The sequence below is a fragment of the Balaenoptera borealis genome (assembly GCF_965194805.1).
Source record: "Balaenoptera borealis genome assembly, chromosome: 1".
NCBI classification, from domain to species: domain Eukaryota; kingdom Metazoa; phylum Chordata; class Mammalia; order Artiodactyla; family Balaenopteridae; genus Balaenoptera; species Balaenoptera borealis.
In genome coordinates, this window is record NC_138860.1 from 176,639,688 (window position 1) to 176,666,544 (window position 26,857).

Sequence of the window (26,857 nt, forward strand, 5' to 3'; positions counted from 1 at the left end):
GCAGGAGGGATAGAAAGTGTCTGAACTGAGCCTGTTTTAGATGAGGTAATCAGGGAAGGCCTCTGGGAGGTGGCATTTGAATGGAGCTCTTTTTACCACAACTGTGGACACAAGAATGAGCCAGATGAGCTCCCTCAGGGAGCTCAGAGTCTAGCAAGGAAGAGACAAGCTGGCCTTTGCTTGACTGTGTAGGATGGGGTCTGGCTCACCTGAATATCCCACACACTGAAACCTGTGATCTTTCCAAAAACAAATCTGGCCAGGTCCCTCAATGTCTCAAGAACGTTCAATGGCTCCCCACTTCCCTCAGCATCAAGTCCAAACTCCTCAGCCTTCCATCCGAGCCCTGCTCTCCATTCTCAGCCTCATCCCCCTTTGCTGCCCTCAACACCCATCTCCCTCAGATACACCCAAGTAAGTACCCAATCATCTTGCCTCTGTGTCTCTACACACGCTGCTTCCAGGCAAAGAATTTGCCTCCTCTTAGTCCCAAAGTTAACCTCCTTAACTTTTGGGAACACAGTTCATTAATGTGACAGGTGGCTGACAAAGTTTTGTTGCAGAGAGAATGGGAAGTAAGAAAATGAGGCATGGGGCTTCCCTGGTGGCGCAGTGGTTGAGAATCTGCCTGCTAATGCAGGGGACACGGGTTCAAGCCCTGGTCTGGGAAGATCCCACATGCCGCGGAGCAACTGGGCCCGTGAGCCACAATTACTGAGCCGGCGCGTCTGGAGCCTGTGCTCCGCAACAAGAGAGGCCGCGATAGTGAGAGGCCCGCGCAGCGCGATGAAGAGTGGCCCCCGCTTGCCACAACTGGAGAAAGCCCTCACACAGAAACGAAGACCCAACACAGCCAAAAAAATAAATAAATAAATTTAAAAAAGAAAAAAAAAAAAAAGAAAAAGAAAATGAGGCAAAGAATAAAGCCATAAATGACAAAGTAACCGGCTTCCATCCTAGACGGCTTCTGCTGCCCCAGGTGGTTCACAACTTCCTCCTGGCAGCACTTGGGATACACTTACCACATTATATCTTGCCAACTGTTTCCCCATCAGTTTGTCCCCTATCTCCCTGCCCGCCCCAGGAGCCAGCACCACGCCAGCTAGAGAACAAGCTCCATAAATATTTGGAAACCAAGAGAACAAATGTACAGGGGAGATCGGTTTTCTCTAGACTTCAACTTTTGGATTCCATCTAGTGGCTGCTCTTCTGTTGGACATGTCCCTAGGGCACTTCCATCCTCTCCAAGTGCCCATGCCAGATGCTCCAGACTTGTGTTTCCTTTGGAGGGTCTCATGGTTTGGGGAAGATACTAAACTCACCATCCTAACACAGGGACCCTCCCCCCCTAAAAAAAAACTACACACACCCTCTCTCCTCTCTCAGAGGCTGGGGATTTCCTAGACCTTAACACTCAGGACAGCCTTGTTACTACAGGGCACGAGGAGGGGGAAGGGCCAGGAGTGGTGGCCACACGCCTCTGGGTACTGGGAGCCCCAGGGGCTGCCCTCTCATCACTCCAAGCTTCAGATCTGCTTTTACAGACTGTGCTGCTCCCGGGAGGATCCTGTCTCTTCTGGTTGTGTCATGAACAGCACTGCCCATCCCCATCTTCCATCCCCATCTTCCATCCCCCAGAGGCCACACAGTTCTTCAAGGTGACTTTTTGCCATCCATTATCTGGTCTGAATCTCACAAACATGCCTAATCATTGGCATGATTACCCTCACTTGACAGATGAGAAAACTGAAGCTCAGGGAAGGGAGGTAGGGTGCATATGATGGAATCCTAGATTAGGTTGAACATTTTAGACCCAGAGAAGCTGAGCCCCTTATAGGGAAGGGAGCTGGCCCAGGGTCCCATAGCAAGTGAGAAGTGGGGCCTCTGACCTCCACCTTGCACCACCTCCCCCTCCATTAGGCCAGCTCCTTCTTAACCCCTAATGGACTAGACTCCTTAGTGTCCAGGGGGCAAAGGAAGAGCCGGAAGCAAGGTCTGGGGTGCCGACCACAGCCCTCCTCCCAGCCTGCCCCCAAGTGGCAGCCCGAGCAGCCATGCCCTCCTGTGACGTCAGCAGCCGATCAGCCCTGTGTCCAGGGTCCAGGGCCCTGGGTCGAGAGCCCTGGCCAGAGCCCACCAGATTCCGACCACCGCCTCCCGGGGCCATGGCTGGACAGACGTGGCCCTTCCATCTACCCCACAGTAATTAAAAACACACCCAGGCCTTTTCCAACACGAGAGGGGCCAATTTTCTTCCCCTCCAGCACCGCTGACTACAATCCGAATAGCAATATTTATGCCAAGCTCCCCATAATACTGTAAACATCCCAATGTATAGCGGGCCAACGTATGAGTCATTTCCCCAAAGCCAGAGCTAATAAGTGGTACCTCAGCCATATTCCAGGGAGCTCCCACCAGCACCGGGCCTCAGGGCTGCGCTCCACACCCAGGGCCCGTGGCACCCTTGGTGCCCCAGTGGCCCCACTCCGGGAAACCTCAGGCAGCCGCCAAATCCTCCAGGAGCCGGAGGACAGCTGCCTCTGTGCCAGAAACTATGGCTGCCATCCAGGGACACCCCTCCACCCCCTGAACTGTGGTCACTAAAGCACTCATTACTGAGAAACTAAAGTTATAGCACGGGATCCCCCACTGAGCCTTTTCCAGAGGCTGCAGCCTCCATGCCTGGTCTGATCAGGTTTTTTTTGTTTTTGTATTTTTGGGGTTTTTGAGCTGCAAGAAGGAAAGGGGCTTCACATCATCCCCAAATGGCCCGAGATGAAGGTACTCCTCAGTCCTATGGTGGCAGAATCCTGGAAGAGGTCACCCTGTTTAGGGACAAGAAGACCCAGCAAAATGAACAGAGCACAAGCTTCAGGGGCTTCAGATTCCCATTCTATTTTTATCACCCAGTGACCACAGGGTGAGACACTGACTTTTCTGAGCCTTAGTTTCCCTTTCTACTAGAAGGAAGTAAGACTCATACCCACCTGACTTTCGTGGAAGACTTATTTTGGGGAATCCAACAAAATTGTGGGTAGGAAAGCACTTTGTAAAGCTTAAAGTATCTTGTCAACTGTGCAGCACGTTGTAAACCACAGTACTTTGCATATAGTGCAAAGTACTTCATAAACTGTAAAGCGGTTTGAAAACTGTAAAGAGCTGTACACATGAGAACCATTATCCATAGTCCTTTCTTGCCCTACAGGCTCGTCCATTTCTGGTGGACACACCCAGACCCCACTAACTTTCCCTCCAGAGCAAGCTGGCTCAGGAGACTTGGCAGCCACCCTGACCCCTTGAGGGTCGGGTGGGACCAACACACGAGGCTATGGGGAGACGGCCCAGAGACCCTGGCCAAGGCCAACACATGGCAAGAGCATCTGGTCCGGCCCTGGCGGCAGCTGGAGAGTTCCCGGGGCTCCAGCGGCCACTCTGAGCTCTGCCGCCAGCGGGGCGGTGGCCGGCAGGGGTGCCCGGAGACCCCGCGCAGCCAAGAGATGCCCAAGGACCCATCCCCCCCGTAGTCCTCCAGGGGAGGGGACCCCATTGTAAGCCGCGGGCGATGGGCCGGCACCAGAGCGGGGTGCTGGCTCGCTCACTTCCACACTGCCAGTCCCCGCTCTTCGGGGCTCCGACCCCATCCCGGGGGCGCGGACCGGGAGCCCCCACCCCAGCCAGTCGCGATGCCTTCCTCCCTCCGCTCCCTGCCAAACTTTCCAGCCCCAACTGCGCGCCGGGCCCCGCGGCCGGCGCCCCTCCACCCCGTGCCGAGCAAGGCCAGGCCTGCGCGCAGGGGGTGGCCGGGCCGGGGGCGGCGAGCGCGCGTGGGCAGCCCCCGGCCCTGGGCGGCGCTCGCCGGGCTGGCTACAAAGCCTCCGCAAGATGGTCCCTTCGCCTCCTCCTGGCACAGTCAATCAGCGCCCGCCGTTCCCGGGCGCCCGTGGGGCCCGCGCCTCCCGGCGCGGCCGGACACACCTCCCCGCGGCCACCTGCGCCCGGCGCGAGCCCCGGGGCAAACTTTGCGGGCCGCCGGGCGGAGGTGGGCGCCGGCGGTCTCTCATGCCCGGCCGCTCCCCGCCCCCATCACCCGCCCGCTCGCTCACCTTCCACGGCGGCGAGCAGCGGCAACAGCAGCAGCGCGGCCCCCAGCCTCCGCAGGGCCATGGCTGCGCTTCCCGGGGCCTCGGGCCGCGGCGCCGCGGGGCCCGGGCGGCCCGGGCTGGAGCGCGCGCCCCGGGCTCGGGGGGCCGGGGGGAGCGGCGAGGCGCGGCGCACAGACAGCCGCCGCCACCGCGCAGCCAGCAGAATGAGCCATCCAGCCCGGGCAGAACGGGGACCCGGGCTCCGCCAGCGCTGGGCGCGGCCCACCTGAGCCGCGGGCGCGGGGGGAGCCCGGCCGGGCCGCCGCTCCCCGCGCGCGCCCAGGACCCCAGCTGGCCGCGCGCGCTGCTGGAGCCCCAGCCTCCCGCGTCCGCGGGGCCACCCGGGGGCCTTGGGGGCGCTGGAGCGCGGAGGTGTCGCGCGCTCCGGCGACTGAGATGCCGGGCTCCCCCCGCGCAGCAGTGGTCTCTCCCGGCGCTGTGGCTCCTCCAGATAAAGCAGCGATTTCAGCCCAAATGTTTCTGAATTTTTATTGAATGCTGCAAAGCCGGAGAGCGTCTGGCGCGGCTGACAGGGGCAGGGAAAGGGGACCCTGGGGGAGGGCGGGGGAAGGGGCTGCCCAAAGCGGGGCGGGCCCTACCTGTCAGGGCCGGGAGTGCCACCCCCCTCGCCTCAGCCCTGCCACCCGGGTCCCTGCAGCTCCGAAAGGGACCGAACTGCAATGAATGAAAAAATAAAAGGGGGGGGGGGGTGTGTGTGTGGAGATGGGAACAAAACAGGCGTCTTTCCCAGGCGCTGGGGCTGGGCTGGGGCCTCCGCCTGGGAGAGTGGGCCTTGGCGCTAACACTGGGGCCTGGGGTGGGGGTGGGGGGTCACTCTGGCAGGGGCGGGCCGGGCCCTGGCAGGCAGACCCCAGGCCTACCCTCCCTGCCTTGTTCTGAGCGAGCCCACCAGCCCCTCCCTGTAGCCCCTTCTGTCTGTACACTGGATTTCTCTCTCTCTGTTCATCTTGTTCCCAATGCAGTTTGGGGGTGGTGCAGATGGGGGGGTGTCTCGGGAAGCCACCCCCGCCGCCATGGAATGGACCTGTCTGTGCAGCCATGGTTTTGTGCTGTGGCTGTCCCTTCAGGGAGGGCACAACCCCTTGTTCCATCCCTGCTCTGACAGCCTTCATCACCATCATCATTAAGGGCTTTGCTGAGGCTGATGGTGGCCGAGCTGCAGGGGGGCTACAGGAATCACCCAGGCAGGGCCTCTGGCCATTGGTAGCCACACTCCTGACAAACAAGACTTAACCAGGAGCTTCCTGCCCTGTGGAGTGGGTGTAAGTGCCCAGTGGAGGAACAGACGGTTTAAATTCAATCGATGCCACCCAGACCTCTCCCATCCCTTTGTCCCACAAACTATCAAAACGTCCCAGCAATCCCCTCCCTTCAGTTCACACCAAGAAAAGGACACCACAGACTCTGAGACCCCATTTAAGGTTTGGAAAAGTGGGTCATCTTTAGAAGCTTCAAGGGTCCAACTGAAATGGGCATCATCCTGGAAGGCCCCCAGGAGGAAGTGGGCCAGGAAGGCTGGGAGAGACTGCCTGGGAAGCAGAGCAGAAGTGAGCAGAGACAGGAAATGAGGTGGGGGGTTGCCCCCTGTTAAGCTTCAGACTCCTCCTTGGCCAGGGTCAAAATCCACTGGGGTGTGGCTGGCCTTTATTTTTAGTCCCTGCTTCTCAGACTTTTCAGGGAACCCAGGGTTTGAGAGACCCTGAGCTTGACCCATCCTGGGGCAAGACTCCCTCTCCTGGGCAGAGAGGCTCCAAGCTACTGCACTCATCAGTGCCAACATCCAGGTGTGCCCCACCCCTTCCCAATTCAAGAAATATTTTGTGAGCACCTGTTATGTGCTGGGGAGATTCAGCACTTCTGCTGTGTTTCTATCCCCTGGAGCCCTTGTCCCCATTTTCCCACCCCATTGGTATTTCCCTCTTTGATTCCAAATAAGAACAGCAGTGGCATTTATTAAGGACCTGGTACCAGGCACTAGGCTAAGCTTTGTTTATACAGTGTTCCCCTTAATCTTTCAACCCTATGAGGTAGGAGCTCACCTTTTCAGTTGATGAAATTGAGGACCAATTTGTCCAAGGTCACACAGCAAGTCAGAGCTGGGATTTAACCCCAGGCATGTCTGACCCCAACACTGATGCCCCCCTTGTGCCTTTCATGGACACAAAGAGCTCAGGGAGTCATTTGTCGATTTCCCACATCCCCTTTTCACAGATAAGGAAGCTGAGGCCTAAAGAGGGAAGTGACTCACTCAACGTTATATAATTAAATGGACATCAGTCCAGGGCATTTAACTGGCTAAAAAGGAAAATAGCGATAATAATCAAATAAAGCCCCCTCCTCTCCCATCTTTTTCTCCCTACACATTATTTTATTCCCCATTTGGGAGCCCATAGTGTGGCTGGGTTTTGCAGTCTGGCGAGGCCCCTCCTCACTGGTCTCTGTGGCAACTGCCTTCAGCTGTGCCTTTGTCCCAGCTGTGCACTCCACCTGGTTGTCCTCTCCACACTAATGGCTTGGATTTGCCCCCCCCCCCCACCAAGAGCTTTAATTGACATTGGCCTCACCTCCCTCAGACCGTTTGCACTTGTTATCTGTTTCCTGAGAGATGGTTAGCCCCATGCACAGCAGCCCACTGCTGGTGTCTCAGATTGTTTGTTTCTAATTTGCATCTTATCTCTACCACCCCTTCAGACTGGGAGCTGCCTGCAGGCAGTGCAGGGACTCTGAACAATATACTCCCAGGGCGGGAGGCCCCAGAGAGCATCTGACCCAATCCCCTCCTCAGCAGAGGAAGAGGCGGCTTAAGCTTCATTTGTCTAATGACAACAGCTACTCGCATTTGCAATCACGCTTTAACAGTTTACAAAGCAGTGTTCACACCCATCAACTCGACTGATGCTAATTCAACCAGCCTATCCTGCCAGCCAGCCTGGCAGCAGTGGGAGCTCCATTTTTCAGAAGGGGAAACTGGGGCTCAGAGAGGGAAAAAAGTACTTGCCCAAGGACATATGGCAAATTTGGGGTGCAGCTGGAACTAGGCCTTCAGTGACCTGACAGCTTTAAATCAAATTTGATGAATAAACATTAATGGGGCACTTCCTACAGGCCAGTTACTGGGGAGGCAGGGACACAGCTGTGGACCTGCCTGACAAGGCCCTGCTCTTTTAGAACCTACATTCTGCTGTGTAAGACCTATATATGGACAAGATAATTAAGATAAGGATAAATGCTAGGAAGACAAGACAACAGGCAATGGGACAGTTGGTGACTGAGAGGAGGCGGCTATTCTAGCCAGGGAAATCAGAGAAGGCCTCTCTGAAGAGGGAACATGAGAGCTGAAAGCTGGATGATGGGGAGTCCACCATGTAAAAGTGCGGAAAAAGAGTTCCAGGTGGAAGGAACTGCAAATGCAAAGGCCCTGGGGTGGGAATATACAGGGTACCTTCTAGGAATAGCAGCTGAAGCATGGCAAGCAATGGGAGTGTGGAGGAGATTAGGTGGTGGAGGAGGAATATGATTGTATTTTAAGCACAATGGGGAGCCATCGAGGATTATAAGTAGAGAATGAACTGATCTGAGGTAGAGGAAGCAGTATGAGCGTGGTGGTTCAGCAGGGCCTGCGGGCAGCCTGGGTGCTAATCCATGCCACCATCCTCCTGGTCTAGGGGGCTGGCCGGGCCTCTATACCCCTAGACTGAGACTCCAGGGTATGTCGAGGCCCTTCTCTAACTTGCTGTGTGAGCTTGGGCAGGGTACTCACCCTCTCTGGGCCCCACTTGCTACAAATGAAAATGCAGGCATTGGCCAAGGTGATTTCTCGGAGGCCAGTTTCAGTCCTGACTCCCTCAGTGTTATGGATTCAGTGGGGACAGCAGGACCTGTGTCCTCATCTCAGCCATACCAGGGGATGCTAATGTGTTCTGGGTCCCCTCAGCTTTCCCTGAGACCTTCCTCCTGAGGGGGAAGGTGGAGGGGCTTCTGAAAGGGAAGTGCATTATGCTGAGTGACAGCCTGGAGAGAACATAGAGGTCACCTTTCAGTGTACCTGGGTCTCCGACTCCCGTCCCAATGCCCCTTCCCTGCCCAGGTGCAGGACTGATGCAGGCACATGGCCAGTTGTGGGTCAGACCCACCTGGAGCCAGTGCCAGGCCAGGGGGAGTTTCTTAGTAGAGATTTGGCTCAAGTTCTAGTTCTGCCACTAGTTTGCTGTGTGACTTCAGACAGGGCCCTTCCCCTCTCTGGGCCTGTGCTGGCAGTCACAGATCTACCCTCATGAAGCTCAGGGCCCAGCACTGTCCAATAGAATACAAGCCCCACATGTAATTTTTAATTTTCTAGCAGCCACATTCAAAAACATAAAAAGAAACAGGTGAAGTTAATTTTAATATATTTATTTAACCCAATATATCCACAATATTATTGTTTCAACATGTAATTAATGAACTATTTTACTTTTTTTTTCATACTAAGTCTTTGAAGTCTGGCGTGTATTTTATATTTCTGCATCTCTCAGTTTACCCCTGCCACATTTCAAATGCTCAACAGTCACATGTGGCAAGTGGCTAGTGGCTACTATATTGAATAGCATAGATTTAGACATTGACATCAATAATTACCCAACGGAGTGAAAAGTGCTCTTTTATAAAGACTGTTCAAACCTTTCAGGGGCGCAGAGGAGGGAATCACTACCTCTGCCTGGAGAAGGACGGAAGGCTTTCTGGGGGAGGTGACAGTTGAAAGACAAAAAAATCTTATTGACGGCTAGTATCTTTCCTATCCCTTTTAAGAAAAGTTTTTCTACCTCATGATAAAAGTAGCCCATGTTCATCGGTAAAAGTAAAGAAGATACAGAAGAGTTAAGAAGGGAAACGAAAACTACCATAATTTCCCCAGCCTGAGAGGCATTGTTAATGTTTCAATCCATTTCCTTTCAGGCATTTTTTTAGGCACAAGTATTTTGCATATAACTATAATCTTGCTGTATGCACAGTGCTGTGTCCTATTTTTTTTCCCCACCTAGCACTGTAGAGCAAGCATCTCCCTGGGTTGTTAAAAACTCTCATGCAACACTATTGCTATTGGCTATGTACTATTCCAGGGAAGTACTGGCCATAAAACCTTTGTGCCTTCCTGCTTCACCTAAGGGTGCCTGCAATACCAACTCCGCTTTGGATGCCCCTCTGAGAACAGAGGATGCAGTGATTGATGCAAGGAGCAACCAGGAGGGTCAGGTGCCCTGAAAGCCATGCTGTGCCTCATTCCTCGCTGCCAGTCCTGGGCTTTTGTGGCTTGGAGCTGGAGAAGGCTGGGCTGGGCTGCAGCTCGGAGCAGCCAGTCTCCCCACTGCCACCTGGCGGTCCTGGAAGTGAATGCACCCTCCAGGAGCGCAGCACCACCCAGGTGGCCTGTGTCAGGAGGTGCTGGCATCCTGGGTTTCCACTTTTGACCCCTGGTCTCTACACCACTCTGTGACCAGCCTTCTGCAGTGGAGGGCATCTGAGTTTTTATTCTGGAGTAGGGCTTCCTTCCTGCTCTCATTCTGAAGGGTTGTAGCTTTGGAGAAAGACTGCCCAGGTTCAAATCCAGCTCTACTTTTTAGGAACCTTGTGACCTTGGGTAGCCACTCCATATTTCTGTGCCTCGGTTTCCTTATCTGTAACATGGGATAATAATAGTCTATCTACAACAGTAAGCGCTCGATGTTTTAATTATTTGATGCCAGAGGGAAACTAAATGCAAAGTATAGAAGGTGGATCTTATTTAGTCTCGTCCCCTTTCTCTAGATCTCTGCTCCTAACCTTCCAACCCCTGGAAGGTTTTCCTGAAACTCGAAATCTCCAATTGAGCTACTTTCCTGCTCAAAAGTCTTCAGTAGCTCCATGCTGCTCCCTGCAATAAATACAAATGCCCTAGCCTGGCATTCAAGGTCCTCGGGAACAGGACCCAGCTCACCTTCCCAGTCTTGTCTCCCAGTTTTCACCTTCAGGTCCCCTTTGCTCCAGCCAAACCGTTGTCCTCAAGACTCCAGGGGCATCCTCCATTTTCCCACCTCCACGCTCCTGTCATACTCAGCTTCACTTTGGACCACATTTCCCCCATCCTCCAAAGACCTCATCACATACCACCTCCTCCAGGAATCCTGCCATAGATCTACTCCCCCACTCCGAAGCTCCACAGCATGCTGATGGCACACATGTCAATTTCCTTCCTCTTGTATTCTTGTAAATAGCCTCATGGGATGGAGAGAATCTGGGCTTTGGGGTTAAGGGAGGTACTTGTTCAAATCCTGTGTGATCTTGAGCAGGGAGGATACTTAACCTCTTGGAGCCTCAGTTTCTTTCTATGTAAATGGTCCTAATCCTTACAGGTTTGTTATGAGTGTAGAAGGAGAGGACACAAACAAAACACCTGCCACCTGCAGATACCTGTGAGACGTTAGTTCCGTTCCCTGCTAACTTATGGCCCCTCTAGACGGGAAGCCCCTTTGGGGTAGGCTGCATCCTGTTCACCTCAGAATCCCAGAGGGCCTGGCACATGGGTCCTGTGTAAGTGCTTGCTATAGTGAATCGAAACTTCTCTCCCACCAACACAAAAAAACCTTCTTGGCATTGGAAACAGGTGGTGAAATGCTATTCAGTATCCGTGAGCCATGGGAATTACCACTCAGAGCCACAGTCACTTCCTCCTGGGAGCTGGGAGGGCCTGGATTATCCAGCTCATAGCTGAGGGTCCTAGAAGGGGTGTTGTTCTGGCTTGCAATGGGCAGCCTGTCTCCACAGCCTGTTCCCACCCATCATTGCTTTGATCCTTACGACAATCTAGTGAGCCGGGCAGCCCTCCCCATATTATGGTGCAGGAAACAGCAGCCAAGAGAGGATGTGACTTAGCTAAGGTCACTCAACAGACTCGTGAATGTTGGGCTAGGTGCCAGGTGTCCTGACCCCCAGATAAAGACCCTTTTGAGGCTGTTGCTATGATGTGACACCAGATTAAACGTTAGGAGGCCTGAGTTCAAGTCCCAATGCACCCATTTACTTTCTTCATGGCTTTGGGTAGTTGTGTCACTTCCTGAGCCTCAGTTTCCTTGTGGCAAGGGGCCCTGTTGGGAGCTGAAAGGAATCGGGAGATAGGAATTGCTTCTGGAAACTGTGGAGTGTCGTATCCAGGTAAAAGGTTGTTACAGTTGACCACCAAGCCTGATACAGGATGCTTTGATCTTTGCACCACATCGGGAGTACACAGGGTTTTTATGGCTGCTCGCCTGGCCGGCTGTTTCCCAATTTGCCTCTCTCTTGGAGTTTGAAAGAGCTGTTTTGATAGGTGCCTGGCAACAGGGGTGCAGCAGGGTGGGGCTGCTGGACAGGCAAGCTGGGTGTGGCCAGGAGAAGGCATTGAAGGTCAGGAGAGCTACCCCCTTCCAGATAAGGCTCAGAGTGGGATGGGCACTGGGGTTGGGGAAACCCACAGAAGGGTAAATCATTCTTTAAGGACACTTGTACGTGAAAAGAAGTCATAGAACCAGGTGTAGCTGAGCTCTCCAGTATAATAGTGAAGTCCCATTAGGACAAAGATTACAGCTGGTTCATATTTAAATAGGACCAGGCACAAGGAGGTGTTCTAGAAGCTTTTACCAGATGGATGAGTGGATGGATGGATGGATGGATGGATGGATGAAGAGGAGGGAGGATGATGACAAGCAGGCAGGCTTCCAGGAGGTGGTGACATATGAGCTGGGAAGATTCTCTAGATTACAAGAAATTGACTCAGGAGTTTTTGGAAGGACACATCTGGCAATCAAAAAATAGGAATCTCTACTCTATGTTCAGGCGTTAATGGAACGCGGCAAAAGACTCAGGAGGCCTGAATGTGACCTGTGATTATTCAGAATCTAAGGCATCTCTAACCATTGAGATAATGATAGTAATAACAATAGCTGCCAGGGGCTGTGCTGAGCATTTTATAAATGTTGTCTCATTCACCCCTTGAAAGATTCTCTCAGCATGCCTGCTTGAGGCTTTGGTTCCCTTTCTTCTCTCTGTAGCTTATTCCTCTCTGCATGCACCTTGATTGCCTGACTGTGCTTCTCGGGAGAAACCGGGATTGGTCCAGCCAGCAGCTCAGCCCAGGGTGGGCACAGCATTTATGCCACCCCATGGGTCCCTGGTCAGTCCAAAGTCCTCTGCCCTTGGGTCTCATGGGAGAGGGAACAGCCCTGCCCAGGGTCTCAGGTGGGTTGGGGCAATGTCAGGACGAGAACTCAGATCTCCTGGTGATTTTCTATCTCTGGGCCGGGATGAGAACAGACATCTGGGGTCCAGGAGAGGTTCTGAGAAGAGGGAAGGAGAAGGGGCTTGAAGTACTGGGCCTGAACTTCCCAGCCTTCCCAGACTTCTCTTGGACAGACTCTGTTCCTGGGAAGAGGGCCTCAAAGTGCTGTGCCTCAGGGCAAGTGTTTGATATTGGTGATGATAGAACCCTAGAATTTTTAAACTCGGAAGAGCCTGACATCAGCTTCTGCACCCCTCTCATTTTATAAATGAAGAAACTGAGTCTCAGAGAAGGAAAGTGACTAACTCAAGGTCACACAGCAAGTTAGTGGGTGACAGTGGTAAGGTGTTCTCTGGGCTATGGAGCCGACTTGGCAATTGGTCTCAGACTTCCAACCATGGAGCTGGGACAAGGAGCTCAAGGGGAGTCCAAGGAGACCAGGAAGGTGGTTTTCATCTTTCTAGCACCATCTCGCATGCTGTGCAGAGCTCAGCACTGTAACTGCCTGAGACGGCATTGGAAAGTAGCCAGTTTGTCAATTCTACCCATTAACTAATAGCCTATTATTTTCCTTTGGGATTAATTTTTAAATACAAATAGCATGTTTTATCACACAACTGAACACTTAACATCCACCGATGGCTGATCTCTGAGCAGGGGCCAGGCCTTCTGTCCTCTAGTGGTTCAAGGGGCTCAGGCAGCCCCAGGGGAAGGCAGGAATGGAGGTACACGTAGGAGCAGGTTCACACCTCTTGTTCCTAAGTTCCAATTCTGCACCTTACTCATGATACATTTGGGAAGGGCGAGCAGGAGGGTTGGCATGAGGGGACAATGGTTGAAAATCAGGAGCCAGTTCTCCTTGCCCAGGACATTTTCCTCCACTTAATTAATATCACAAAGGGAAACTGGGTCTGCATTGGATTGTGGGGATTATGCAAATGAAGCCATGCAAAGGGAGATTTCTGAGCTCCTGGTTGTTCTGGCTTCGTAAAGGCCTGTCCAGAAAACACCCACCGAGGCCAGGGCTGGGACTAGGGCCATGGGGGAGGCATTTGGAGGGACCCTGACTTAACAGGGCCCAGCCTGGGGCCAGAACTTCTAGAGGGAGTCTGGGAATAGGTTTTCCTAGCCGAGAGGAGCTTGGACTGGTCACTCTACAGGAACTCAGCCACAGAACCCAGAGCTTAGTTCTTCTTCTCCAAGAAGACTGAGGCATAGGAGAAAGGGTGAAGCCTTTGGAGTCAGAACTGGGTTCAAATCCCTGCTCTGCTACTTACTGGCTGTGTGACACTGGGTGAGTCATTTCACCCCTAAGCCTCGGTCTCCTCATCGGTGAAATGGGGGCAATGATAGCACTCTCATAGAGTTACGTAGAGTTGATGTAAGGATTGAATGAGATACAGTCCATTAACTGCCTAGGATGGCTCAATAGTGCCAACTCTGCCTCCTCTTCCACCTGCTTCATGTGGGATGACTGTAACAATAGTTCATGTAATATAATAACATCAGTAATATAAATAATATAATAGTATAACATCAAGCTATATGTCATACACACACATCTATATTTAATATAACAGTGAAAAATAATGTAACAGTGAACACTTGAAGAGCACCTACAAGAGGTGGGGACTGTTCTGAGCTCTTGATACACATCAGCTCATTTAAGGCTCACAACAACCCTATGAGGTAAGTAGTAATATACCCATTTTATGGATGAGGAAACTGAGGTAAGTTAAGAAACTTACTAAAGGTCACACAGTTTGTGAGTGGCCAAGCCAGGATGACAGGCTGGCTCCTGATTATGGGCTGTGCCATCTCTTACCTTCCTCAGTGGAGGGAGAAGGATGGCAGGTGCCTCAGGGTCAGGAGACCTGGGGTCCAGGCCTGGCTTTCCCTCAGAGTGCAGGGACTGGGCATTCTGATCTGGGGTCCCCAGGAGTGTGTGTGTCAGGAGGGATGCATTTGTTGTGCTCCTGCCTCTGAGCAGAGCCTGGATGGTCAGGGGCCCTCATTACCAGCTCTATAGCTGCCATGGGAGGGCCCTGACATTCATCAGGTTTGACCTGCCCATTTTACAATTGGGAAACTGAGGCCAGAGAGGGAAAGGCACCCACCCAAGGTAGCAGATGGAGTTATCAGCAGGTCTCCTGTCTCCCAGCCCAGAGTTTTCTTGCCCCCTCACCCCCCCTCACCACAGGAGAATTGATTTCTGAACCACCAACTGCCTCACGGGCTGAAAATGTTTGCTGAACCTGAGTCATGAGCTCTGAGCTAGGCCCTGGGGGTGGTGGCCAGCACGAAAGCTGAACAGCTTTCCTACCTGTCTGACTGCAGAGTGAGGCCCAGACAGAGGGGAACTCTGGGTCAGGTGCAGAGGAAGGGGGGAGGGTATAGAGGGAGGGGGCAGAGAAATGAACAGACCCTGGTCTCTGTCCTCCAGGAACTCACAGTCTGTTGGAGAGGTCAGACCTGTAATAGTGACATCAGCCCCCACCACAAGTGGCATTTATCAGGAGCTTACCCTGTAGCATGCATTGTGCTACAGGCTTATATTCAGTCTGTTCGTTAATCTTCACAAGGGTCACTGGCTGTTATCATAATAAGGTATAAGATAATGATATAATAATATAATAATCGCATATAGAATATGATAGTGTCACCTATATAATAATATCACATATAAAGAATCACAGACATTTTACAGATAAGGGCATTGAGGCTCAGAGAGGCTAAATAACTTGCCCAAGTTCACACAGCACTACAGCAGGTGAAGGAGGAAGCATTCACCCCAGCTCTGCAGGTCCCTGAGCCTGTGCTCTCCTACTACTCTGTCCAATACACTAGCCACTGGCCATAGGTGGCTATTGAACACTTGAAATTTGCCCAGTGGGACTTGAGATGTGCCATAAATGTGAAACACACACTGGATTTCAAAGGCCTGGTAAGAAAAAAAAAAGAATGTAAGACATCTCATTAATATTTTTAAATTGGTGATATGTCAAAATAATATTCAGGATATATTGGGTTGAATGAAATATGTTATTAGAATTACTGTCATCTATTTATTTTTACTTTCTTTAATGTGGCTGCCAGAAAATTTTAAATGACACACGTGGCTTGCATTATGTTTCTACTGGACCTGCTGCTCTAAACCACTGCTGTCCAATAGAATTTTCTGCCATGATGCAAGTGTTCTATTCTGCCTGGTCCTGTATGGTAGCCACTAAGTCCTATGGGGCTATTGAGAATTTGAAATATGGCTATTGTGACTGAGAAAGTGAATTTTTAATTTGATTTTATTTAAATTAATTTATATTTGAATTTAAGTAGCCACAGCTGGCTAGTGACTACTGCATTGGACCAGCACAGCTCCAGAGAGTTAGGCTTTTCTGCCCTGTGAAGACAGTTAAGCACCATAGTGTGTTACAGGCATCCTGATAGCTGTGTTTATACCAGGTATGGGGGTGTACAAAGAGAAGTTCAGTGGCTATTAGTCTCCAGTGTAGTTGTGGAAACAGAGACTCAGACAGGTATAGAGATTACACAACGGCACACAGCTTGGAGGTGTTAGAGTCGAGTCAAGGTTTGGCCCCAAGAGAACCTTACTCCAAGGTCCAGGCTTGTCCTCGAGATTTGCTGTCTGCTCTGCTGGGAGAACTGTCACCTAGGAGGCCCTCCAAGGCTAACACTGGCCTGTACCATCCCACCCCAAAGCCCATCCTGCCTCCCATCCCCTTGCCAGAAAACCCAGACGTGGTCACTTGCATCAGTCTGTCCTCAGGTACTGCCAACACCTGCCCCAGGTCTCTCTCCATCACGCCTTCCCCGCTCTCATCCCTCGGCACTTCATGCTCGAATGCCAGCCACGTCCTGTCTCGTCCCATCCCTCTTGCACGCTCACCAGACCCTTTCCATCCCATCCCACCCTCTCCTCCAGGAAGAGTCGCTGCCCTTGCCAGTGGCCTGCTAGATTTCTATGGCTTCTAAGACTTCCCAGTACTTCAGAATGCAGAACTTGAGCTCCCATCGTGTGTGGAAGCAATACGAGAAGCCACTGGGCTTGCTGCTGTCCTACCAGTGGGCTGGTTTCCAGCCCTGCTCTGCCACCCCTGTCTGTTTGTCTCCAGGTAACTCACTTCCCTCTGAGCCTGTGTCCTCATCTGTAAAACGGAAATAATGACACCACAGGGTTCTTATGAACATTAAATGTAGCAAAGGATGCAAAAAACCCTGTTAACTGTAAAACGAAATACAAACGTGGGAAATAATCATGGCACTCACGATGAACGCTTACTTACCAGATCCTCTGCTAAACATTTTCATGCTGTTTGAAAATATGTCCCCAAATTCTTAGCTCCTCCTCCCTTCAGGAGATGGAGGCTAATTCCCTCCCCTTGAAGGTGGTCTGGACTTAGTGACCTGCTTCTAACTAATAGAATAAAGCAGAAATGATGATATGTGTCTTCGGAGACTTGGTCATAAAAAGGCACTGTGGCTTTCTCCTCTTGCTTGGATCACTCACTTTGGGAGAAGTTAGCTGCCATGTCTTGAGGATACTCAGGTACATGTTGGGAGGCCCAGGTGGTAAGGAATGAAGGCCTCCTGCAAGCAGCCAGCAAGGAAGTGAGGCTCCTGCCAAGAGCCGTATGAGGGAGCCAGCTCAGAAGTGGATTCTCCAGCCCCAGTCAAATCTTCAGATGAGTGCAGCCCCTGCCGACATTCTGACTGCGACCCGGTGAGAGACCCGGAACCAGAAGCACCCCACAAAGCCACTCATGAATTCCTGACCCACAGACACAGTGAAGTTAAAACTGTTTTTTAAACCATGAAGTTTGGGGAATAATTTGTTGCACAGTAATAGATAACTAAAACACACACATAATCTAGTTTAACTCTCATAACATTAGGATGCAGGCATTGTTATTATCCCCATTTTACAGATGAGAAAACCAAGGCTCAGAGAGGAGCTGACACTTGCCTAAGGCCACTCAGTAATGATGTGGTGGACTCAAGACCTCAGCTCTGGCCCATTTGAATTAAAAGCTGGTCTGTGCGGAACCACATGCCAGACATCTCTTAGAGATGCTCCAGTGACTGAATATGGGTCTTTCTGAGCTCCACCAGGAGCCAGTGCACTTCCAAGAACAGGGGTTGTAAACTACACTCCTTGGCCTAATTCCCATGCCTAGCAACCAGTAGGTGCTCATTAAATGCATGTTTGAATGGGAGGCAAGGCATTTAGATCATGTGTGGCCCTGGGCAGGTCCCTCAGCCAAACCCATCCAAACATTTGTGGGGTCCAGGGCAAGATACAAATGGAGATTTACATACCATAAATCTGAATATTTTAAAGCTGCAAATCAAACTAATTAATAATAAATGAGTTATGGCAACTATACGTTCATTACAACGAAATACAAAATATGTGCACAGCTGTGGTTTCTATATGAGTGAAAGTCAGCCAAGTATCAAAGATGACTACACATGCCTGGGTTCTCTTGATGGGCCGATGATGTTTGAGTAAGTGATAAAATAAAAACAGACAGGATTCATAAGTTATTACACATTTAGTCTGTCAATTTTGTTTTTCCTGCTTTTATTTCAGCAAAATCAATAATTGTGTTGTTATAATCAAGATCTTCACATCATTTCTGTTCTGTTGCTAATAATGTGAAATTAGACCACCTTTCTCAAGTCATTGTATTTCTCAGATAGTTTTATTTATTTATTTATTCATGGCTGCGTTGGGTCTTCATTGCTGCGCGGGCTTTCTCTAGTTGTGCCGAGCGGGGGCTACTCTTCGTTGCGGTGAGTGAGCTTCTCATTGCGGTGGCTTCTCTTGTTGCGGAGCACAGGCTCCAGGTGCACAGGCTTCAGTAGTTGTGGCTTGCGGGTTCTAGAGCGCGGGCTCAGTAGTTGTGGCACGTGGGCTTAGTTGTTTTGTGACCTGTGGGATTTTCCTGGACCAGGGCTCGAACCCTCGTCTCCTGCATTGGCAGGCAGATTCCTTACCACTGCGCCACCAGGGAAGACCCTCTCAGATAGTTTTAAGTTAATTTCAGTTGGGAAACACTTGCTCTGTTGAGATGTAAGAAGAAATTGTCAATAATATTCGAAAAGCAATGTTTAGATTAGGAAATGAGCCATGAGTTTCACATAGCAAGTTTAAATGTTGTAATGGGATTGCATCTGATAAATTATGATCATTGTGGAAAATATTACAAACTCTTTGAGCTCCTCTTATAAATCCTATCATGTATATCTTGAGTTTTACTGCCTCTCAAAGCAATATCTAGATCCAAAACTCATGTGAGCGATTGGTGTCATGCTTTAAGTTTGTTACATCTGGACCTTCATATATACCAATTTAAGGATAATATGAATTATTTAATATTGCAAAATGTTCCCCAGCTGCCCTGTGCATTTTGGATACCACGCCCTTTTTTGTGTACCTCTGGAACCACAAATTGGAACAGGAAAAGAAGCAAGGAAATGGACACTCAGTACCATTGGGAATTTACTGCGTTTGTGCTAAGAGGAAGGATCTAAGAAGTCAATTAGTCTTCTCTCTTACCGAAGAGCAAAGGCTTTTCTTACTGTTCAAAGCCTCCCTGTGCTCCAAAGCCGGGACCATCGGTAACGTCAACAGCCATACAACCCACGAGTGTTGGTGGCATTTGAATGCAGCCATCTTTTGTGTTGAGGACACAGCAAGGGGTGAGCAGGAGCATTTCCCTTTCCTCCTTGGGACCTGAACAGCGTCAGGCACGAGAGTGTGCTGTGCCAGGTGGCCGAGGCTCCAGGATTCCTTAATAAATTGTTTGCACTGTGACATGCAGGTCTCTGGACGACTCAAGTGTGGTCTGGTGGACCATGGCTGGTGCAGGAGCTGTGCAGAAACCGAGGGTGTTTCAAAACTTTCGCAGCCATTGCTGCTATACCCAAGCTCATGTTCACTTTCCTAGTCATTCATCTTTTTGTAATTATTTTATAAAATGTTCTAAGACAAATACAATGCGTTTCTCTCATTTCCTGAACAAGTTTAGTACCGTTGCTTTATGAAGCATTGACTGTCATTTCAAAATAGAATTTTATGTATTGGCATCTATATCACTGCGAGTTATGAAACTTTTTTTTTATTGTGGTAAAAAAAATCATAACAAAATTTACCATCTTAACCATTTTTAAATGAACTTTTCAGTAGTGTTAAGTATATTCACAGGGTTGTGAAACAAATCTCTTGTACTTTTTCATCTTGCAAAATGGAAACGTTATGCTATTTAAACTCCCCATTCCACCCCCACCTCCCCGAAGCCCCTGGGAACCACCCTTCTACTTTCTGTTTCTATGAATTAGACTATTTTAGATGCCTTACTAGTAGTAATTCATTTTTATGGTCTTTATAAAACGTTCAGTCTGCCACAGATTGGAAATTTTAAAAGCCAAACGGTCCTTTGCAATAGATAGTTTGAGAGCACTGCTTACAAAGTGCAGGGCCTAGGGACAGGGCTTCTCTTGCCCAGGTAGGTCTAAAGGCATTGCTGGTCCACTTTACTGGATCTCAGTTTCCTTGAGTGTAAAAAGGGGTGATGGAGCAGCAAATGCTCTGAAGGCCTTGCAGCCAAGTTGCTCTGGTCGCTGGAATTCCCCGTGTCAGGACTGGCTGTCCTGCTGGACAGCCGCCCTCTGTCCCCTCCCGGTGGGCCCTACTCCAAGTCCCATTTCACGCCCTGAGGAATTTTTTTTGTCTGCACTGACACCTGGTTTCCTGCCTGCGCAGTCACAGAAAAGCCTTCTCATGGATGACAACTTCCACTGCTCATGTCCTGGCCAAAGTTTCACGGCATTTCCCCACCAAATCCACATTCCTCTAAGGTTGACTGTTGCTCCTGTTTTCCATGATTCACACTGAGGCTGAGAGGGACAAGATGATATTAATGAGGACACAACCAGGGAAGGGCCCCACATTCTAGAATTTCAGAGCTGAAAGGGACTTGATTCTATCTGTTGTCTTATTTTCTAAGTAATATACAATCACTGCAAAACAACCCCAAAAGGATATATTTTTTAATCACCCATAATCCCAGCACCCAATGATAACATCTTTAACATTTTAGTGAATATTTTGCTTGTTTTTTTAACATACATTTTAAAACAACAACATTAATAGGAATGTGCTACCTATATTGTTTATCATCTGCTTTTCCTAGTCAATATTTTTCTACATCTATATATGCACTGCTACGTCATCAGTTTGAGTGGTTGCAGAATTATTCCATTGTGTGTAGCTTTGGCAATTGCCAGGACCAGTGTCCTTTGATTGGACACTTCTCTCTGTCTGTCTGTCTGTCTCGTTCTCTTGTATAAACAATGAACAACATTCAATGTTTTCATTATTTCCTTACAATAAGATCCTAGAAGTGAAGTGTTCTAGGCCAAAGGATATGCATACCATATTTAAAAGACTTTGGCTATAGGATTCGACAATTTTGACTAACCACTGTCATCAAAACTATCAAGAGTGCTGGGGCTTCGCTGGTCGTGCAGTGGATAAGAATCTGCCTGCCAATGCAGGGGACACAAGTTCGATCCCTGGTCTGGGAAGATCCCACATGCCGTGGAGCAACTAAGCCCGTGCGCCACAACTACTGAGCCTGTGCTCTAGAGCCTGTGAGCCACAACTACTGAGCCCGCATGCCACAACTACTGAAGCCTGCATGCCTAGAGGCTGTGCTCTGCAACAAGAGAAGCCACTGCAATGAGAAGCCCACGCACCGCAACAAAGAGTAGGCCCCGCTCACCACAACTAGAGAAAGCCCGCGTGCAGCAATGAAGACCCAACACAGCCAAAAATAAATAAATAATGTAATTAATTAAAAAAATCATACTGAAACGTATTTTGAAGCTTATCCATCCAGCCCTTTACTTTGACAGATGTGAAAACAGCCACAGAGGGGAAGAGCTTCTTCCGCAAGCAAGTTAGGACAGACCAGAATGGTAACCAAGTAGTCGATGCCCAGGTGAGGATACCAGTTTCTGGGGTCCCTTGAGTTGACAGAGGAAGATACAGGGTTAGGAATGGAGAATGGAAAATGGCCCTCCTGTGGTCCATGACACTGTGTGACATTATATAAGTAACTCCTCCCACCCAAGGCTCAGTCTTCTCACCTGTAATTGAGGAGGTTTGATGAGTCAGTTGCCCAGATCTTTCTCAGCTCTAGATTAAGGCTATCCTGCCATTTCCAAGTTCCTTTCCATTTCTAATAGTTATAATGAAAATCTTGCATGTGCACAGCCCTTTATGGTTCACAAAACATTTCTGTGAAGCAGAGATGAGCGGTATTGTCATTAATGCCATCTCACAGATAAGCAAATGGAGGCTCAGAGAGTTCAAATGGCTCACTCTGTAAGAACCACTATAACTTCAGACAGATCCCCTAGTCACCCTCGGAAATGCCTTTTAACAAGACAGTCACCTCGAAGCTTTTCCTACATAGGAACCCTGGACCCACCAATAATATCTATCCACGTGTCGCAGACTTTTCATTCAGCTCCAAAATTCACTGAGCACTTACTGAGTGCCAGGCTCTGTGCCAGGGGTGGGGCATACAGAGGTGAGAGAGAAGCTTGCAATCTGATGGGGGAGACACACCAAAACAGAGACACTAGGTGCTCTGAAAGAGGGCAGTGTGAGAGTGGTGGGAGCACAGGGGAGATGAGAGGTATCAGGGCAGGCTTCCTGGAGGAAGTGATGTCTGACTCATCTTAAAGAGGGAATAGGTGAAGGAAGCCAGGTGAAGGAAAATGAAGAGGGTATTTGAGGTAGAGGGAAGAGTGTGGGCAGAGATCTGGAGACAAAATAGGGAACAGCACCTTCAGGGAACTTTAAAAAGGCCCTGGGGCTTGGATTCAATCCAGTAGACTGAGAAAACTTTAAAATATTTACTTGTTCATTTCAAAGTAACAATAAAAAACCCATTACATTTTAAAATAAATAATACCTTTTTATGAAAGATAACTGTATTTTCCAAAATAAAAGTATAGACTGGGCAGAGTGGCATTGTTTTACATTTTTGTAGATCTCTCTCTCTTTTTTTTTTAATAAATTTATTTATTTTAGTTATTTTTTTTTTTGGCTGTGTTGGGTCTTCATTGCTGCACATGGGCTTCTCTAGTTGCGGCGAGCAGGGACTACTCCTCGTTGCGGTGAGTGGGCTTCTAATTGCGGTGGCTTCTCTTGCTGCAGAGCACGGGCTCTAGGTGTGTGGGCTTCAATAGTTGTGTCACATGGGCTTCCGTAATTGTGGCTTGCAGGCTCTAGAGCTCAGGCTCAGTAATTGTGGCGCACGGGCTTAGTTGCTCCACGGCTTGTGGGATCTTCCCGGACCAGGGATCGAACCCATGTCCCCTGCATTGGCAGGTGGATTCTTAACCACTGTACCGCCAGGGAAGTCCCTGCAGATCTCTTTTACGTCTGGTTTATTATCATGAAAAAAATTCGGCCTCACCAACTCCCTGAAAGGGGATCCCTGGAGCACTCCGTGAGGAGGATGAATGGGAGGAGGGGTTCCTGGAGGCAGAGACGCAGGTTTTGCATCCCATCCCTCGGAGCTGAGGCAGAGCCCTGCCCGAGGGCCTGGAGAGGAGGGGCAGGGTTGAGAGGTGTTAGTGGGGCTGAGAGGTGGGGCCTGGGGCATGGTTTTGGCTGCAGGGCTGGGAAGCAGGCTCCAGCTCCAGCCCCAGCTCAGGTGCCTGAGTGCTGGCTGCCGTCACGGCCCTGGTCGAGGAAGGTTTGGGGAGCAGATGGTGAATCGTGTTTGGGGAGCAGATGGTGAATCGTGTTTGGAACTACTTGAGTTCGAACCCCACAGGCAGCACCCAGAGACGGGCACCTGGGTAATGGAGGAGATGAGGTGGTTTGGGAGGAAGACTGTCACTGAGGACGGAGCTGCCAGGATTGGGGGAAGGTCCCCAAGCTGGGTGCACCCACCACCGCTGTGAGACCAGCAGGGAGACGGGAAGGGGTGTGTGGCCTGGAGGCTGCATACCAGCCTGGCAGGAGCCAATCGATGGGGGTGGGAGTCTGTCTCCTCCCAGCCCTGCTGAGCAAACACTGTGTGATCCAAGCCAGCTCCAAGGAGCAGCCAAGGAGCGGCTCAGCGAGGGCTCAGCCCAGAGGGGAACTGGGGACATGGGAGGAGCGGGCGGCTGAGCGGGTGGCTGGAGGCCCAGAAGCTGGGTACGGAAGGTGCTCAGATGCGGGTGGGGGAGATTGAGGGGAGCAGCGTGTTCAGCGCATCAGTGAGAAAGGCCCCCAAGGCCGTTGTGCTGCGTTGTGAGAATGTGGACACCCTGCCAAGCAGCGGCAGGTGCTGGGCCAGGTGAATGCGAAAGGACCCACATCAAGCCATGGGCCTGACCTCAGTCCTGTGCTCTGATACGGTTCTGGGAGGTCTCTTACGGCTGACCTGGGTTGTAAGAATGCTAATTCCAGGCTGCCCTGGTCCTTCCTCGGGCAACTGGGTGAGCTCTGCCCATGTGCTAGCCCCACTCTGGCATGGCTGGATCCAGGACTTCCAGTGATGTCATCAGCCACCCGTCTCTTACCTCTGTTTTCCTCCTCAAGCGCTTTATCCCCAAGCATCGTCTGCCCATGTGTTGGCAAGAAGGCTTCCTGTATAGCAAGCTCAGTAAAAAGAGGGCTCCTTTTTCCCAATCTTTGTCCACAGAATTCCTGGGTAGGCTCTCACTGGCCTGACATGTGTCACGTGCCCATTTTTGAACCAGTCACCGCTGCCATAGGAGAATGGCCTGTGCTGATTGGCCAGGCCTGGGAGGTGTGCCCACTCTTGGAGCGGGAGGTGGGATGGGTGGGGGCAGCAGGATCAGCCCCTACCAAATTGCATAGACAGAGAGTGAGGATGGCGGGTCGCCAAAGGAAAACCACGGGGCTGCTGCCAGGGGAAGGGCCTGGACCTTACAGAGGTGAGAGCCATTCCCCTAGGGTGGACGCCCTTGGAGCTGAGGGCCTTCCTCCCATAGAATTAATGAGTGTCCAGCCCCCCTACATATAGTATAGCATTGGGGTCCCCACATAACCCTTGGGAATCAGTTGGACTTGGCTCCCCAGCCCCTGGCTGTGTGACCTCCAGTGAGTCATTTCTCTTCTCTGAGCCTCAGTTTCCTCCTCTGTAAAATGCAATGAGTCTTTATAAGAAGAGGAGAGGACACAGAGAAGAGGTCATGTGAAGACAGAGGCAGAGATTGGAGTGATGCTGCCACAAGCCAAGAAATGCCAGGAGCCATCAGAAGCTAGAAGAGGCAAGGAAGGATTCTTCCCTAGTCTTCAGAGGACTCAGGGCCCTGCTACTCTTTGATTTCAGACTTCTGGCCTCCAGAACCGTGAGATGATAAATCTCTGTTGTTTTAAGTCACCCAATTTGTGGTAGATTGTTGCAGCAGCCCTAGGAGGCTAATATACCATCACCATCTGAAATGATTTTATTTATTTATGTGTTTATTCTCCATCCTTCCCTCCAAGGGATCAGCTCCATGAGACCATGTACTGTCTGTTTTTTCACTGCTGTGTCCCTAGTGTTTGGAAAAGTATCTGTTGCGTAGTACACGCTCATGAAATATTTGGTCAAATCAAAGAATGGGTGATTGAATGAACACTTCAACCGGCACTTTTGAAGCACCTTTTCTCAGACTGTCCCCAACCTGCTGTTCTAGCCAGACCCTTCTCAGGCCCTTCCACCGCACTTCCCAGACCCTTTGCTTTTGACAAATTGGTGACAGACCATGACCTCATCCTCTTCTCATGCTCAGAGACACACATGCACACACACTATTCCTACATGGGCAGCACAGCCCAGCGGTGACAAGCTTGGAGGTATGGGGACCCCAGACCTGGTTTAAATTCTGGCCCTGGCTTGCCCTATGGCATCAATCCGGTCCCTTACCTCTCAGTTTTCTCCTCTGGAAAATGGGAATAGGCTCCCCATCCTTTCAGTGCCTGGAACACAGTAGGTTCTCAATGAATAGTAGCTGTAGTCAACTCTCCTTGGACATCCTGTCTCCCCCACAAGGCTGGCCTGAGTCCCTTCCTCCTGCAGGAAGCCCTCCCAGACCACCCCTGCCCTGGCCCCAGCTCTCCCCAGCTCAGACTCTCTGAATGGCTCCCTCGCCGCTCCGCACAGTCTGCCTGGGATCATTAATTCTCTTTTTGTGCATACGTGGCCCGTCTCCCTGGCTGCCTCAGCCGTTGGCCATGTTTTAATGAGGATTTCTCTTTGTGAATAAAGAAGCAGGCCTTTGATCTCCCTCCTGGAATCGGCTGTCTTTGATAATCTGCACTGAGTAACTGCTGAGAGCCAGGCCAGAATTCAAGTCTGGGCACAGCTGCCTCTTGCTGTCAGACCCCTGGCAGGTGGCCTCCCTCCTCCCAGCCTCAGTTTCCCTATAAGTATAAAGGGCCCATGCAGAGCAGACATTTTGTTGTGTGTAAATTAGCCAATCCATGAATTCAGCAACATGTCACCCTAGCCCCAGTTTCTTTTGTAACATCTCTTTCTTAAATTTCAACTACAAATCAGTAATTATCCCCACCTCACTGATGAAGAAAAATAAGGCCAAGAGAGGTAACTTGTCCAACACCCTCAGCCAGTTATGGACAGAGGCGGGATTTGAACCCAGGTTGCCTGACTCCTGGTGACCTCAAGGCCAAAGTTAACTAAGAATGCCGTGGTCCTTTGGTGACACCTTGGGATGAATCAGAATCAAGACCCACAGGCCCACTCTGCTCTGGGAAGGGGCAGTCTGAGAGCTCTGGGCAGGCGGTCAGGCCAGGGTGTTGAGATGGGGGTCCCTGGGGGACACAAGGCATGGGAGGTTTGCGGGGGGAGGGGTAGAAGAGACAAGATTTGGAGGAAGGACCCTTTTCAAAGGTGAATAAAGTTCTTACATAGCTCCTCAAATCACTCCATGACTCTGGTTCTTGGGGACGGGAACGTTTGTGGGACCACGCCTATCATGTGTCTTGGCCATGTGCACAGAGGGAGACAGAGGCCCTGTCCAGAACTGGCCCCGGACGATGACCTTGCACTGACCATCACCCCATGCTCCAGAGGGGGACACCATCAGTGGGGGAAGCTCCCAGGAGAGCCCCTGGTACACAGAGAGGAACGCACAGCCAGGTTCCCTGGGGAAAGTGTGTCAAGGGCCAGGGTGGGGGCAGGGAGAGCAACAGAGAGAGACAGAGAGAGACAGTGTGAGCGAGTGAAAAAGAGAGAAACAGAGAGCAAGCAGGGAAAAGATAGGAAGGAGGGAGTGGGGTGTGGGAGGAGAGAGAGAGGAAAGAACCATGGGTTCACTTGCATCTTCTGAGCAGAGTCTATCTCCAGATCCGGGGAAGTGAGAGGGG

The 26,857-nt window shown here is 50.7% G+C and overlaps 1 protein-coding gene across 3 annotated transcripts in view; it reads right to left on the reverse strand.

The window, feature by feature from the left end:
* EPHB2 (EPH receptor B2) overlaps positions 1–4,316 on the reverse strand; it is a 183,887-nt gene extending 179,571 nt beyond the window's left edge. For 2 of the 3 annotated variants that reach the window (XM_082372676.1, XM_082372674.1), the window contains exon 1: positions 4,104–4,316. In XM_082372676.1, coding sequence (XP_082228802.1) covers positions 4,104–4,164 — 61 coding nt within the window. In that variant the 5' untranslated portion in view covers positions 4,165–4,316. The remainder of the gene's footprint in view (positions 1–4,103) is intronic. The other variant, XM_082372675.1, reaches the window with a different exon arrangement.
* Between the last annotated feature and the right edge of the window lie 22,541 nt (positions 4,317–26,857).